The sequence below is a fragment of the Neovison vison genome, chromosome 4 (genome assembly GCF_020171115.1).
Source record: "Neovison vison isolate M4711 chromosome 4, ASM_NN_V1, whole genome shotgun sequence".
Classification (NCBI taxonomy): Eukaryota; Metazoa; Chordata; class Mammalia; order Carnivora; family Mustelidae; genus Neogale; species Neogale vison.
Genome location: NC_058094.1, coordinates 183,814,391 through 183,832,059, shown reverse-complemented (window position 1 = coordinate 183,832,059; position 17,669 = coordinate 183,814,391). Strand labels below are relative to the sequence as shown.

The 17,669-nt window shown below is 40.0% G+C and overlaps 1 protein-coding gene across 2 annotated transcripts in view; it reads right to left on the bottom strand.

Annotated features, from left to right (window-relative positions):
* CREB5 (cAMP responsive element binding protein 5) overlaps positions 1-17,669 on the bottom strand; it is a 401,460-nt gene that overhangs the window by 309,530 nt on the left and 74,261 nt on the right. For both annotated transcript variants that reach the window (XM_044246290.1, XM_044246292.1), the window contains exons 3-4: positions 13,413-13,506; positions 1,144-1,265 (exon numbers count right to left, since the gene is read on the bottom strand). In XM_044246290.1, coding sequence (XP_044102225.1) covers positions 1,144-1,265; positions 13,413-13,506 — 216 coding nt within the window. The remainder of the gene's footprint in view (positions 1-1,143; positions 1,266-13,412; positions 13,507-17,669) is intronic.

Genomic DNA, 17,669 nt, shown 5'->3' with positions numbered 1-17,669 from the left:
AATATTCATTTAAAAAGGTGAGGGGGAAGCCTTTCATGTCACTTGAGGAGTGGGGGAAGTGGCTGTATAAATTAATTATACATAAATAAAATGAGCTGATTGAGGTTTTATACCTCTCTTGTATCCTCCACCAATTATCATGATTTTTCTGAAAGCAGCCCAGACTCAGGGCAAGCCCTTGACTGTTTTAATGTGGGAATGTGACATAAAAAATCTGGTGGAGGGGGATTATGACAATTTCACGTAGAGGAGAATTTGAAGGTTTTGAAATATCAGAGCCTTTTAAAATATCTTCTCCGGATGGAACAGCTGGACCTTCAGAGTCCATTACAACCTAACCAGCCCTTCCTTTTAACCCACTTCCGCATTTTAAGTCTCTGTTCATGGAATGCGTCTAATTTGTTCTTTGGTACATTGTGGGCATTCAGTAATGCTCTACAGTAACAATGAAAAAAATGCTAAAGAGCTTCATTATCACATTTACTTGTGACCCTGTTTCCTTTTCCTTAATCTTGCAAAGTGATTTTAAAATGCAAGCACAACATTAAGAGAAATTGAATATATTCTGGAGGCATGCATAAAGTGGGTTTTCTACGTTTGTAAGAACAAATAATCCACACGTATATTTAAACCATTTTTCCCAATAATAACAGACGTTCAATAATATGACTGGGACATAACTGAAAGTGGCGGAGGTCTACCGGGAAGATTACGGAAATCGGACAGTGAAAACCTGGGACAAAAATCAGACAAAACCTCGTCTCTTACTGCTACAATTATTCTTTGCCTCTTGTCTTCTGTGTGTAACACCCATGTAAGGCTTCCTACGAAATACTTCGCAAAGTAAAACAACTAGTTTTGAATACAAAGAGTCTATGTATTTATCCAACTCAAGGTTCAAGAATCAGGTAAATTTTTTTTTTTTTGCTTGAATTTCCTATTTCAGATGTCTGTTTCTCCCATGATGGAGAATCAGGGATTCATATTTAAAAAAAAAAAATAGACGAATACATGCAAATGGATAAAATACTGTTTTAGGGCGACATTCGCACCAATCTGCAGTGCCGTCGAAGGTTCCACACAGAAGATTCTCACGGGGGTTAGGGGAGGCAGCTGACAAGGTGTCCATTCAAGCCAACCTACCCGCTTGCTGCTCTCCTCCTCCTGAGCCTTCCTGAACTCATGTTCTAGGGAGCAGTCCAGCTCATTGAAGAGTCCCACTTCCTCGCAGTTCTTCAGGAATCTCGTTGGAGTTGGAGTCTGATCTGAAAACAGAGATCGAGTGATCATACATGGGTTCTTTTCCTCAAAAGCCAGGAGCAAGCATGAGCTCAATTGACAAATCCCCTCCCCTCACCCTAATTAAGACGCCAACTCGTCATCTTTAATTTTCCACCCTTTTAAATAAGATGGCAATATGGAAGAAAATAAAACCACAAATCTCATAGGAGAAATACAACGTGTAGCAAGCTGCATATGTGAGGGTTTTCCAAAATGACAGACAATCGCCAGAGAGCCCACCATCAACTTTCTGGGGTTCCTATCACTTGAACACGTGTCGCAATGTGTGGAATGACTTTTCCAAAAATGGAAAAAAACATGATTTAGCGAAAATCAGGCCAAAAAAATCTGCTGGGCCAATGTCAAGCTTGATTTCAGGGGGCTAGGAGTTAAAAAAAAAAAAAAAAAGGTTTTGTAAACGTTTATAACAAAACAAAAAGAAACAAACAAGCACATTAATTCCTTTCTCTTAATGAAAAAGGAAAATACAGCAATTCTTTCTCTCATTTTGAAAGTCACAGAGGATGCTGAAAGTTTCCAAGTCAAACACATTCAGCTTTCATCCATTAAAAATATAATTATTAATTTTATTTTCCTTTGCTATAGCCAAAGGAATGTTCTGAGAAAACTCTTTAAAAGGAATAGAATTTCTTTCATATTCTTGACTGTCTAGCCAGCCTACTACTTAGGAGAGTGGAGGATCTGAAGCTGCTATTGGTGGCTTAATTTTTTTTTAATTTTTTTATTTTTTTATAAACATATATTATTAGCCCCAGGGGGGTGACTTAATATTTATGTGGCTTTTGACACATAAATATTGCAGTTTACACAATGGTTTCACACACGTTCTCTATAATCTAGATCTCACAAGACACTGTCAGGTAAATGGGGTAGAATTAAACCTTTGTAATCACTAAGGATGGTTATCTCTCCTGAATAACACTGTATGCTGTCCTTGTCTCAGAAACAGCAGATGGCCATGCCAATCATTTTGCAAATGAGGAAAATGGAAGTCCTGTGTGATTCAGGGTCTCATTCAAGGTCTTCCAGGTAGATGTGATGACACCAGGATTATAACCAAAGCCCTGGCACCATTTCCAATAGGCACATGTATTATTCCCACCTAAGGCAACAGCACACACACGATGGCACTTGTCCACCTAAAGCCATACTCAGTCCCCAAATCTCTTTCTTCATAGTTCTTGAACACGTCACTACCAGGCAACTGAAGAGGGTCCTTTAGTTGAAACGAATGTGCCATTTCTGCATGCTCTTTATACATTCCCGTATGATGAGGAACTAGAATCATATTTACTTTCCTAATTCATACAGAGAGCAGTTAATCCCAGTAAATTATCCATTGAGATTCAAAGAAATAGCTTAATATTCATGAAGCTCAAAATAGCTTGATAGCTCATATGGTCAGCCCTTCTAACGTAAGGTCTTCTGATTCCCTGCGGCTTTTCTACCTGTTAAGCGCCCAGCTGGTTGACTTGAATTTCAAAGCAGCAAAAATCCCCTTTTGCATTCTTTCCTATTCTTAGCCCGAATTCCAGATACTGAGCTCTCTTCCTCAATATACAGAAAGCCTACCACCAATGGTCATAAATCAGACATTACAGATAAAAGCCATGCAAAAGTTGGGTTTGATTGAAAAGAGTTTTTTAGCACATTAATTTATTAAGATTCACACATATATACCTATGCCCCAATATATATATAATACATATATGTATTTATACACATATACGTATATATAGTGTGTTATGTGCTTATAAAAGATAAAGTTAGTATTTACAAGCATTTTGCAGTTTACAAACATTTTCACCCAGCCTGTCTAGAGTCCAGATCTCACAAAGTCTGAAGAGGTAAGTAGACACATATTATTTTAGAAATGGAGAGATAAGTACCTTGTACAAGGTCACAGTTCATAAACATTTTATCACTGTTAAGTCCTCTTTCACCTTCAGACATAACCCTTTCGCAATCTAAATCCTGTGCTTTGCCCAGACTTTCCCCGGGATCTGAAGGAAAAGACAATGCTGACAACCCAGAAATCTAGACTTGAAAACTGCGTGATTAGGGGAAAATTACCTACTTTCTCTGGACCTCATATTCCTCATCTTTCAAATAAATTTCTAAAGTTATATGGTTCTATGAATCCTAAAATCACCACCGTGATGGGTTCTCTTCAAAAATCACTGTATGTAGGTCAAGGGGAGGGGCATGGGCAGCTAGGTGAGCCTGCTGGTGGGTATTAAGGAGGGCACGTATCGCATGGAACACTGGGTGTGGTGCACAAACAACGAATCTTGGAACACTGAAAAAATAATATTAAATTTTTTTTAAAAATCATTGTAGGTCAAAGAAACATGACCGTTTAAAGGACAGCTTAATGGGAACATCTGGAACAGCTGGTTAGACACTAGAAATTAGGCCAGAGGTAAAGGCCAGAAGGACAGATAAAAAAGTTTCCTGAACAGCTTGTGTAAACAGACAAGACCTGCGAGTGGAAATAAAGGGATATGTGTGCATTTGTGTGTGTATATGTGTCTATGTACGTATTCTTCCATTGATTGGGTGCTTATTCCATGTCAGGCATAATACTAAGTGCTGTGTATGATTCATCATCTCATTAATTTTCATACCAACCACGTTTGGTAAGAAATCTTTTTACCCCCTTTACTTAGAAGGAAATTAAAACTCTCCCCAGGCCCCATTTAGAAACTGAGTCACCTAACTGTATTGGTAATTGACAATCCTAACCCTCCCTGGCTCTTTTAAAATATCTTGGAATCATTTGTATCCCCCCTATAGTAGAAGCATGTTACAATCCTACAGACCTTCTACTATCTCGCAGGTCATTGTGTGAGTAAAAAACCCGAGAAAACAACCCAGGACAGAACTGCCATATTAGACCATTGGTCATAGGTAGGAATTTAGTTTGCCGAGTTTTAATTTTTCTTCTGTTCCTCTGTATTTCTCTATTGGAGATTTACAGGTTGAGGGCCATGATTCCAGGTAGAGAGAACAGTCATCCTCGTGGGGTCCATAGCACTCCTGAACTCTGAGATGAGTTCATGAGATGGGCCATCAGATTGAATTCAGAGTGGCTTTTGAAGTCCAAGTCCCAGGGAAGCTGAGAAATGTCTTCTGTCTTCTCTCAGCAAAATTATCCCTGCAGCAAAAGGAGCCATGGACCCTAAAGAGAGTTGGTTCCCTCCTATCCCTAGAGCAGAAGACCCAGATGGGGGCCACAGCTTTGTTACTAAATGCAACTTTCTTTGCTGTATGATATAACAAGGGGAAAGCAAAACATATCTATATCCACATTTGGAAGAGATAAGGCACACTGTTCTTAATTTTTAATTCATTTTCTTTTTGTGAATGAGCTATTCTTTCCAGTTAAAACAGGAACCAGAAAATGGAGCTTAACTTTTATTTTAACATTTATAGAATTAATACAAGGTCTCTAGCTGTCTTTGATCCCACATGGTACCAGTTCCAAGTAAGCCAGGAAATGAGCCAATCTTCAAAAAGGGGACAGTTAAATCTATCAGCAGCTTAAATAAAAGAGTCGGTTTCTCAGCCACACGGATGCTTTGTCAAATAAATATTCCAGCTGAAATTAGACCTGAAGTAGGTGAATAATATTGATGGCCATAAATTAAAATTCTGATAAACCTCACCTTCTTTAGAACCAAGGGCAAGCACCAGCCACAGTCACAGCCATTTCTGTATGGTGAGTAACAGGGGCTGGTGCTCTGCTGGTGGATAATATCTAAGGTGTGTTCAGTAGTAACAGGCCCCATCCAAGGACTTACAGGAACTGGCTGCAGTGGGAACTCAGAGCCCAGATGCTCGCTGGAGGACTTCTGCTCACCTTTCTTTCAGTATTTCCACTTGCGTGAGGACCAACTGAATGGGAGAAACAAAGAACCCCAAATCTCAAGCTAAACTCAAAGTTTGTAACTTTTGAGTTTGGGCTTTACTTAAGTTGAAAGTACTTTGTTGCTATTACCTTTGCAAATCCGAATCGGCCCTGCAAAAAAAAAAAAAAACCTGCGGGCTGCTTTCTCGCGGGGAGATTGCAAAGAGCACAGCTGCTTCTCAGGTCACCCAGACAGCTGGGACCCGTGCAAGTAAGGCAGCTTAGCCACTTTTACCTGTCTTGTATGTCCTCAGAATTCTTTCACCACTCGGACAAGATTGGCAGCAAAAGGGATTTTTTAAAAATCCCTTGCAAATGTCATATTTCAATATCTGGCTCCCTTCCTGGAATAGTGAGTCTGTGCCTCAAAAAAGGAGCACCTTTTCACAGACTGCTGCCTCTGTAAATAGCTAGGGAGAGGATTCCTGCCATGCAGAGACCCCACTTGTGTATTTACCTGAAAAAGTGCCACAAGCTTGACATGATGATTTAGAAATTCACCCACCTGCTACACAACACGAAATCCCGCACCCCGCTGCCTCTGGGAAGGACAACACATAGGTGACTACAGCTATTAGAGGGGGTGGGGGGGGGAAACCTCACTAACTTTTCTAATCAGTCCCTAGTCTGCCTAGCGTCAAGTGTTTCAGTCCCAGCAAGTCTGATTATTCCAAAGTCTAAATGACAAGCACAAAGCTAAAGCCTGAAACCTGATTCTTCTTTTAAAAAGTGTTTAGTCTGCTCTACATTTAATAATAGGTTGCTACCTTATTTCGTTTCAGAGCTGCGCTTGAGTTACATGTTTGTCTATGTTTCATTTTCTTCAATGATAAAAAGACAAGGCAACAAGTCATCAATTAAAAAAAAAAAAAAAAGTAGAGTTCTCATAATATACCAGAGAAGAAGAATGCAAACTTCTGAAGCAGAATTTTCTTTCCCATTGATCTAATATTCTCAATGGTATCACTAAAGGGCTATGCTAGGTAATTTTACATCATTTTGTGTTAAATTGACAGTGACTGGGAATACTATAAAAGCCCTACTAATTCATACCAGTTATAAGAAAGATCAGTTTGGATTGGTGACCATTCTAATTATAGGGTATTTTTTTAAAGGTATTGCATTTTTATTATTTGCATGACTCAGATTCAACCAACAAAATGCAGCTTAATGGAACTACTCAAGAATGCTGCTCAAACCAATAAAGAAAAGTATTGGGATTAGCATATCTATTTTAGTTAAGAGTTGGGCTTCTCAGAAAAGGCATTTTTCTCAGGCAGTTCTAATATTCTTTCTAGAGTTACATTTATCCTGTGAATTTTTCAGCAAATGCCTTCTTTATAATTTCCTTAGTTCCTATCCCTGTGTGAATTTTAATAAAGTCTTAATCAGGAAAGTCTACATTAAGTGAATTTTAAAATACACCCTCCTTTATAAGGGGCACAATCACTAACTGACAGAATTCCCTGGAATTATAGACAGGCTCCTTTACAATAAATGTGCCTTTTATTGAGTGTGAATACACAAAGGAGCAACGGGGTCTTCTCCATAACACTGAGGTTACTATTTCCCTACATCTCTCCAAGAGGCAGTGCTTCCATGGCACAAACCAAGGCAACTCCAGGTTTTTAAACAATAGTTGTGGAATGTTTAAGGGTTGCCCATGGCTTGGGTGATCCAGGTCCCTGAGAGATGAGACACACTGGCAGAACTTTGGAATAGAATGCTGCGATCCACTTATGGTCAAGATGGAGAGCTGGCAGACTAGATGCCCTTAAGAGGGCCTTGAGTCAACTAGAAAATTCTCTGACAAGTGCATCTCCTATGATGGCTCCAGACATGGCTCCTCACATGGCTCCAGAAGACACAGATTGAGATTTAAATTAATCAGTTAAATAATCCACCCCTACTCACTGTCAGCCATGGTCTAGCCAGAGTGTTCCAACAACAGTCAAAGCACAATTTTAATTGACGTTAGAGGAGCTGAGCCAGTAGAAAGGGTTATGAACACTGGGATCATGTCTCTGCAAGCTAGGTGAACAGAGGGGATCCAAGGTGAATCTCTTATCAAGCCCTGCCCTGGACTGTGGAAGCTAAAGCTTCAAATTTCCACTTACTCCCTAATTGCCTTTGTCAAAAAGGATTGCCTTCCAGATGGAATAGACTGAAAGCCAGGTTTTCCTATATGAAAAGGCCTCTTATCAGGCCTCTGAGGTGTTCAGGTGAGTTGTTAAAAAAAATTCAGTTTTACTTGACCAGCTAGAAACATGAATGAGAAGCTAACTTCTACAGAAGCTAACTATAAATGCCCATTGCCACTTGTCACAATGGAGGGGAAAATCTGATTTTAAAACACACTCTTTGGGGCACCTGAGTGGCTCAGTCGGTTGCTTCTGTCTTTGGCTCAGATCATGTTCCCAAGGTCCTGGGATTGAGTCCCACACTGGGCTCCCTGTTCAGCAGAGGGAGCTGCCTGCCACTCTCCCTGCTTGTGTGCTCTCTTGCTCTTTCTCTCTGACAAATAGATAAAATATTTTAAAATAAATAAATAAATATAAAAACACACTCTTTGTTCCCCTATATGCTAATGTGTCAGTATAATCTCCTTTTGAAAATCTTTGACTATTTTATTCCATTTGATGACTCTTGAAGAAATATGCCAGTAATAGAAGAGAAAACAATTCATAAATGTATATCCAAACATAAATATAACACAAAAACATGTTCTTAGTATGGAGCCTACCAAATCTAGATGTACAATGAGAGAATTATACACAGACAGGAGCTTTGGACAAACTATCTATCCTCCCGATCTTGTATGCTCATATGAAAAGAGTGATCAGGATTAAGTGACATAATGTATATAAAGCAGGAGGCACGATATAGGCATAAGATAAGGCAATAAATGGTAGCTACCATTATTATCATGCTGCCCTCTGGTGTGAGCCATTTCTACCACCCTCTGTTCCATAAAGATCTGAATAATTTCAATAGTGAGAAATCATGGTGTACCTTTGCCATCAATGGAAGAGGAGGTAAATATGGTCCCTGTGTGTGTGTGTGTGTGTGTGTGTGTGTGTGTGTGTGTGTGTGACAGAGACAGAGACAGAGAGATTTACTTATTTAGTCAGGATTCCAAAATGAATGTGGAGTGAGATATGTCACCTTTTCTCTGACTTCCTCTTTAAAATGCCCATGGATAAGGGCATCTCTGTGGCTCAGTTAGTTAAGTATCCAACTCAGTTTCAGCTCCGGTCATGATCTCAGGTTGTGAGATCAAGCCCTGTGTTGGGGGCTCTCTCTCCTTCTCCCTCTGCCCCTCCTTGCCCTCTCCCTCTGAAAAAATAAAAAATGATGAAACAATTAAAAAATAAAATGTCCACAGATTATTAAGTAGGTTTGTAGCAAACAGCCATGAGCAATGGCTCTGGGTTCTGAAATTATCTAATTAATCATGATCAGTCTCTTGGAAGACAAGTGTTCTACTCCACTGAACAACAATCTTGCTTTCTCCAGGGCAAGAATTAGGTTTAGAGCCTGGAACTAGAGACAGTCCCTAATTCTAGACTTAATCCAGGGACACAACTGGGTTCAGAAGAAGAGCTATTTTATCATTTGTGATAGATGCTTGGCGTCAGATGGGAGTAGGAAGATGGAATGAGGATGCCTGTCTCTCTCACATCTCTTCTGTGTGTGAGCTACACCATGTCCAGTGGGAGTGTCACCGTTTTCAGTCTTCATTCAGAAGACAGGGAGAAAAGTCACTTGAGCCCACCATGCTGAGCATCAGGTCTCTGTTGAAATGCTGCTAATGCGGAGAGGCCTCTCCTGACCTCCTTTAGCAGCTCACTGGGCACCTGTTTCACTTTGTCATGTTCATCTTCATCAGAGCACTTGTCACTAACTCACACATTCTTGTTTACTAATCTCAGGGGAGGGGTGTTATGAATGATCTCTCTGCCTCCCCACCTCTAGTAGAGTATAGTAAGTTCCATGGAAGAGAACTTGGTCATCTGTCTTGGTCAGTGCAGCAACCCCAGCATGGAGCACAATAGGATTTTTGCAGACATGTTCAGTGTTTGTTGAATGAATCAATAAGTGTAAATGAATGGGCAATCTCAGCCCCTCTTCCCACACCTTCCTGCCGCCTGCCCTCGTTTCCCTCCAAGCACACACCAGTTGCCTTCAGCATTAATTGGCCTGTGATGTCTGGTGTGATTCATTAGGTATTCGAAGGCATGGTTTCATGCATCCCCTTCTCAGGCTTCCCACCTGAGATGCTGACTGGGTTTAACCTTTTGAGGAAAGGTGTGCAACACTCTTCACTTCCTTTTCATGAAGCAAAATTCATCATCTTCTAGATCACTATTTCCACCATACACCTCCACCACACAGAGGCACACACGCATATTCTTCTCATTTAGATTTTTTGCTTATTTGCTTGTCTGGCTATAAATAAAACTGCACTTTGATTCGCATTCTGGTTTTTTCCTGTACAGAACTTGGGAACTCTGTCAATAAGTGAGGTGGGAATTTCTGACAGGGCAAGATGTAGAAATTCCTGAATACCTAGCGACGATACCATTAAAATAAACCCAAATACCATACTGTTTCGCTCTAGTACAAAAATTTGATCATAATTTTCAAACCAAACAGATCTCTTGTCACATAATGACTGATAATTTTGCAACCCATGTGTTAAAGTATATTGTCCTCAGTGGGTTCCCATTTCAAACTTGGCACCTAAAACCTCTGATATCATAACTGCCCTCACCGTGAAATGATTTTCAGTTGCAACAAGAACAGCTGAAGGGAAAGACTAAAGCCCATCATCGTATCAGGATTCCGGAAATGTACCACGAGGACCAAATAAGAATGGAAGGACCAAGGTAGCAGGGGTTAGAAGTCTTTGTCCTCAGAATCCACCATCACCACCCCATTCATGCCCCAACTATTGCTGTCCCTCTGGAATGAAGTTTTATGGTTACTCTCTATCCATACGAGCAGTCTCATCTTAATGAAACATTGTAACTGTCACTTTTACTACTCTGCCTTACAGCATGTCAAAGATCATTTACAATCGTTTTGAGTTGTAGATTGTACCTGGTCTAAATAAAGTGGACTTTATGGCAAAGCTAGGAAATTATTTCAGATCTTCATAACTCTTTGGACACTTACCTTCAAAAAGTCTGTGGCATCTTAATTATTTTGCTGACTGAAATATTTGCAATTAATGTAGGACAAAGTAATTTTCCAAAATACAAGTTAACCAGATATCCTGAAATTAGTAATGAACACTCCTACCATACTTCCTCTTCATAATATGTGCCAAACTCCAATTCATCTGAAATGAAATTTTGTGTAATTGAATATTGCTTGGGAAAAAAAAAAAAGTGACCTAAAAGGGACCTGAAGAATTTTGCCCTACTGATGCTTGCTGATTTCAGGTTTAATTTATATTATTTTTTATTGTTTCTGTTACTTTCTCTCAAGCTGTAGGAAATCTTTCATCCTTAAGATAGACCACAAAATAAGCTTAAAGTACATCAGAAATAAAATTCTAAAAGACGTTTCAGTAGATTTTGGAGACTTTGATAAATTCAAACCTAAATAAATCAAGATATAAGACAAGTAAAACTTAAGTCACATTTGTAATCACACTCTAATATGCTAAAACTAACATGAGATTTGAGATACATACATCAAAGTCTTTCTTGGAAAAAAAAAAGTAACAAAGCAAAAATACCCAACAGCCTATTACAGTGTAGCGTGGACAACACTGGCCCATGACATAACATAGACCTCTGTCACCTAAATGCAAAGTAATGAGCTGCACTGGACAGCTGTTTCTGTTCCAGCAAGAAAATTCTATGACACTACAAGCGTGGAAAGTAGACAGAAAGTTTAAAAATGTAGCACCTAATTTCACTTGGAGTAAGAAATGGCCTCATACTAGCTTCAACACAAACCATGAGAAAGCAGAAGAAAAATGCGCCATTATTTTATTCATGCTATTTTCCCTCATATTTATTTCTCCCTTCATTTTCTTATTCCAAGTTTGACATAATAAAAATTAGAGAGAATTTCCTCTCAATAATTTCCCAGCTGGCACTACAATTACTGGCAGCAATGTCTTCAAGCTAACAAAGATCTGGTTAAGAACAACTGAAAAGTTGCAAGAGCTTAATCAAAAGCCTGTTTATAGGCAGCACATAGAAGTGTTCACACATCCTTAATTCCTTTTTTTCAGACCTTTGGATGGGGCTCCTTATAGGGCCACCCCAGCCGTTTACCTGAAAGATACTGCCTGGTACTTACCACGAAGCATTAATATCTCCACATAACCTAACACCCACCTCCCATTCTCCTACCACCAAGGAGCCTATTTTTGGAATTCTATTTGGGAAAAATAAAAGGCAAACTTATAAATTTAAATACTAGGAGCCGCGCACAGTCTACAACCCTCCTACTTGCATATATATTTGCTCATTGTTTAACTATGAAGTTATACCACATTGTAAATGATAGAACAAACTCAATGATAAAACGGAAAGAATGGACCATCCTTCCTAACACTGCCGGGCTTTTATAATTCTTACAGAATTTTCTGAAGTTTCTGCATCTCTGTTTCTAGACTTAAGGGAAGATCAAACTATTTCTGAAGAGCTAACTAGTTCAATCCAAACAAACAGGCTGAGAGAGAGGTGGTGGGTGGCAGGGGAGGCAAGGGAAGAGGCTGCCTTTCAACTAGAGATTCTGCCAAACCACAACACATCTGCACCATTAACAAGTCACTGGCGGGACTGTGAAGACGTGTGGATGGCTCTGTCTCCAGAAGTATGAGATCGTGCGTATCAGCCGCTGAAACCGGACAAGGCAGTCCCCGCTGAGCCAGTCAGGGGACTAGGACTCCGCATCAAGGACCCTCATCTTTGCCCTGTGTGGGCAGCTTGGGAAGGCTGCTCCGTCACCCTAAGCCCCTTCTTCTCTATCAGTAAAATACGAGTTGTAATATTAACCTGCCTGACAACACTCTTACAGGATTTACTAATATTAGGGATAATAAAATAGTTGTAAAATTTAAGTGCCATAGAAATGCTAAATTATATGAGCCGGGCCTGCCAGGGCAGTCCGTTTTTCTTCTGATATCATTTAAAGCATATTTACGGGTGTATTATCTCTTTCATGATGCCAAAGAGACAGTGGCTTCATGAAATATTCCTAGCCTAAGAAGGGTAACAGGAAATGCTTCAACTACCCTGCCAGGGATTAGGAAACACTTTCACTTACATTCTTGCACTAGATCTTCACCATGCGCCTGTGGAATAGACTGGGCAGACAAAATCATTCCCATTTTACAGAAAAAGGAACTGAGGCCCCAAATTGTTCACTAGCATGGCCCAAGGTCATTTAGGAAAGACCCCATGCTAGAGTTCCAGTTTCCCCACTCCTGGTCCTGCCCCCTGTTTTAATGCACTGCACCACCCATCAACATGGGAAGGAATGGTAACTACTTGATGGATTGATTGTGATGTTGATTTATTTCTGCTCACAGCCACTGAAGCCTTGCTTTGGTTCCCTACATTATCACCTTATTTAATCTCCCACTTAGGAGGAAGGTACAGTTTCTTTAAAAAAAGTTTCACTGATCACTTCTGTTGCAAAAGAGAGAGAGAGAGAGAGAGAGAGAGCACGCGAGGGCTCCTTCTACTAGAGCCACATACTATTTTCCTTACAATTCTCATGCAAAATAGATCTTAGCCCATCCTCTAGTTTAGCTACATTTCCACAGGTACACTACCTTGTGGTGTCCTCAAGAACAGCGAACACACCAATCTTTGCATCTCCCGTCCTACTCGTAACAGCACAGTATGCATCATAGATGCTCAATGAAGATGTTCTGCTTGACTGATTACAGGTATGTGATTTTTAAAAAATACTTATATGGAGCCAACTTCCACAGTAATAAATATTTTACATTCCTGAAAATGAGAAATCACAGCTCTTTGGTTATTTGAGTGAACACCACATTAGCTGATTACACTTCTGCTTACCATTATTTGAAGCCTCTGCTGTACCTTAGAAATATACCTCTTCAAGGCACAGAATATGCCAGTGGAAATCATGCTATCATAAGAACAAGTATCTCCCATGCGGCTGATGCGCTCACCCAGAGCCTTTTTGCCTGATGGCTCCTTACCTGATAACATATTGTCTGTTTTTATTGAGGGGAACTTCAAAGTCATTTCATGCTTGTGCCTATGAATCATCAGATGGTCCTCTGTTGGGAAGCGCTGTCAGACAAATAGAAAAAAAAAAGGGGTGGGGGGAGAGGGGAAAGGAGCCATTCAGTTTTATAATATATATTTGCCATCACGGAGAAAAAGTTGTATTCAGCATTGCACATGTGACAGGCAAAACAAAAAATTAGTTCTGAAAAAGTGTGAAAGCATGCTAAGTTAAATGCCAAGTTATTTTTTGCAAGCAAATGTGCTGAGATGTTCCTTTGAATTGTACCCAAATATATGTATCATTATTTCCTTTACAGTTTACCAGGGGCTTAAATAGGTTGCAGTAAAATCTGGCTGAATAGTAATATGAAATAGGAGACCTTTGCCTGCCATCATCTCTGACTCCCCACACCTTCCCCAGGAATTCCTTGCATAGGCCTCTACTTCCTAAACAGTCTTTGCATATAATCAGCTGTGAAGACTCATCAGTCAACTAGGTATTTCCTTAGGAACTAGAGGTTTGCATCTGGGGAAGACTTTAAATTTGTGTTTAGTTAAAGAATAAGAAAAAGGTAATGAACAATGCTGAAAGTATTCAAGTATTCTATACAATAGAACTATGCTATACCTTCAAAGAATAAGAGTGTTCGGATGAATGCTCATATATATTCACAAGAGAAATTAACGGTGACATCATGACAAAGTAAATTATCTCATTTTTACCTATATATGAGTAGAAAATATGTCCAAATAGAAAAATGAATTTAGACCTAAGTAGCACTGGAGTTTTGCAAGATTATTTGGAACTTTTGTCTCATAGTTACTGTTCTACGTAACAGTATAAAATAGTATACTACAAAATAGTATGAAATAGTCCACGCCATAATAAGTATGCTAGATGTTATCTATAGATTAACCAGAAGTAGGAAAAATGCATGAAGTAGGAAAAGAATTTTGATTCATGTCAGACATTAAGAATTACATGTCATGCTTAACTGTTTGACATAAACACCTACAAATATGCTTGTAACATTTGTATAGTATGTTCTGTTCATGAAGACCTTGCACACTGCACTCATTATGTGATCTTTTAGAAGTATACAGATGACTTATAGTCATATGACAAATAATTTTTAGTATTCTATACTCTGTACCATGTAGTAAACCAACACTTTATTTTTAATTTTTGGAGAGTGATATTACAGTTGTTTAAAATGCAGCTCTCAGGGGCACCTGGGTGGCTCCGTGGGTTGGGGCCTCTGCCTTCGGCTCAGGTCATGATCCCAGGGTTCTGGGATCTAGCCCCACATCGGGCTCTCTGCTCAGCAGGGAGCCTGCTTCCTCCTCTCTCTCTGCCTGCCTCTCTGCCTACTTGTGATCTCTGTCTGTCAAATAAATATATAAAATAAAATAAAATCTTTAAAAAAATAAAATGCATCTCTCAAATGTTTTCAGTTGTCTGGCTTCTGGTCACATGGTAGGATTGGATTTTCTGAGCCTTTTGTGGTTGAGTGGGGCCATGTAACTAGTTCTATCCATGGAGTCATGAATGGAAGTGACATGTCCCTCACATGTCAGCACCTAATTCCTGGTGCAAGACCCTCTCCCCTTTAACATGGTAATTCACAATATTAGAAATAGCGACTGCTCAATTATCCTAAAGCTTTGAAGATTTACGAAGGGCATCTCTGAATTCTAGATGATTATGAAGAGGGTCCTGCCAAGTTACAATAGAAATGTATGCCTGGCAATTGAAATAGGACTTTGCTGTTTGAAGCCCCTGAAGCTTCGGGTTGATTTGTTACTGCAGCACATCCTAGCGTCTCCTGACTCAGGCTGGTGTGTTTTAATAACTGAACTTAATAGAGCATCTGCTTTACCAAGGTCAAATGAAAACACAACAAAAGACAATCAACTCTGCTGAACATTTCTGAATCTTTGACAATTTAGAAAGTCTCCCAGAGCTTCCCAGTTCCTCAGGATAGTCATTAGAAGTTTCAATTACCATTATATACTGTGGTAGAAATCTTCTCTGCAAATAGTACAGATTTGTGTTCATGTGAATGAGGGAATTCACTGGGCTAAATCCTCTGGAATATTCTGAAAGTAGTTTGGGGAATAAATATCACTTAGTTATTTGTCATATGTATCATATAAATTGGAGCATATAGAATCTGCAAAGCCTGGCAACTATGTCAAGTTCTAACTGCATAGAAGTCTGATTTATAAGGACATGGGGTTTTGCTGCAGCTTCATCTGTTCTCTTGCTCCTTTATCACACCTTATAATGACAACATCAAATATAGGACACTACCATGTGTGGTTTAGAGACAAGTTAAACTTCTTAGTCTTTCCATTAAAATCCATATTATAATTTTTATTGGGATATATATAATCAAGAAACAACATGGTAGTATCCTACATTTCGTATTTGTAAGCCACTTTTTGGTTCCATAAAATAATAGCTTAAAACAGAATATTAACCTGATTACTTACTAAATAACAATAATTTCCATAATATGTCATATTAACTATAAATACCTCCTCAAAGAGACAACACAGGACATCACAGGGCTTTTTTAATTTAGCAGGAAAAAAGCAGCAAATTTTATGTAACCAAGATGTCCAGTCTATTACAGATACACAGCTGAGAGATACCCCTTGAACTCAAAGCATGTTCACGCCAAGGGCAAAGGAGTGGTGAAATTAACAACGGATTCTGTGCGCTCAGGAAGAGCACGAGAAGCTTCTCTACTCCTGGAACAAAGCTGCATACAAAAAAACCTCCCTGGTATTGTAGACCATTCCTAATAGCCCCGAGCTTCTTTCCATGAGGGAAAAGGGGGAAATATCCTTCCTTCACTGCCAAAGTAGCACAGGCACTGGTAACTCACATTTGCTCCCCTTCCCAATCCCCAGCCATCATTTCTTCTCCATGCAGGTCCCCAAGTTCTGGAAGGTCACTACAGTAAATGCCATGATTACAACAGCAGACTTAATTGTGATTTGCTAACACCCCACCAAGAGACCCTTGGAATCACTAGGCAACTGCTACATTCCTCAATTCTAATGCATCTTCAAATTGAAAGATGCACACATTGTTTTAAAGAACTTGTCAAAAAAGAAACACTTTCATCTTTAAAAAAAAAAAATACAACAAGTTTTAGATGCAGCTTCGCAAGGGGTTGAGGAGAAAGGCTTGGAGTTGTTCCTTAAAACCAAGAAACTATGGAAATCCTCAATTCTCATTTTGTCCAACCAGTTCACTCACAGCCTTCTCAAGGAAATGACCTGTTCAATGACCTGAGTTCAAGGTCATTAGAAATGCACTCCTCAACCTTCACTACCGTCTCTACCTCAGAATTCGCGTGTAACTTCATAGTGCTGCTTCCATTCCTTCCTGCCTCAGAGGAATAGCACCCCCTTCTCCCTCACAGGCTCTTAAGAGCACACCCTTGTCTTCTGGGGGTTTGTGCTTCGGTTGTGGATCTTCGGTCCAGCATGCTCGCTTCTCCTTCCCCTTGACTAAATCCCGCCCAGCTAGCCTTTCATTTTAAAAATGAAGGCTGCTTCCTTCCCAGACTACCATTATATCACTGTTTCCCATCATTCCCTAGTGCTCTTGAAAGAGTTCTCTATGCTGGCCACCTCCACTTCCTCACCACCCACTCACTCATTAATCCCTTCCAACCTGGCCCCCACCCGGACTCCTCTCTCATAGGTCACCCGCCAGGACCCTACTGCCAAACCCAACAGCTTCTGCTCAGCCTCTCACTGTCCCGGCTCTAGCAGCGTCTGACACCAGTGACCACATGTCTGTGGCATTATTTATTTATACCCTGCCTGATTCCAAACAGGAGAAAAGACAGCTTACAGCAACACATAAAATGGAATGGAAGAGCATCAGCTAAAAATCAGGGGGCCCCCCCAAACGAGAAGGGATCTTTAAAAAGCAAAACTAAAGTCAAAATGCAAAATCGTCAGGCGGCAGTCATTCTCATCTGGGGGCCATTTAGCAATGCCTGGAGACATTTTTGGTTTTCACAGCTGGGAAGTGGCCACTGGGACCTAGAAGGTAGAGGTCAGGGATGCCGTCAAACATCCTGTGATGCGCAGGAGAGCCCTTCACAATGAGGAATTATTCTGCCCCAAGAGTTACCAGTGCCAAGCTTGGGAATTTCTGCTACACGGCCCATATTACAGCAGCAGTAATAGTAACAATGGTG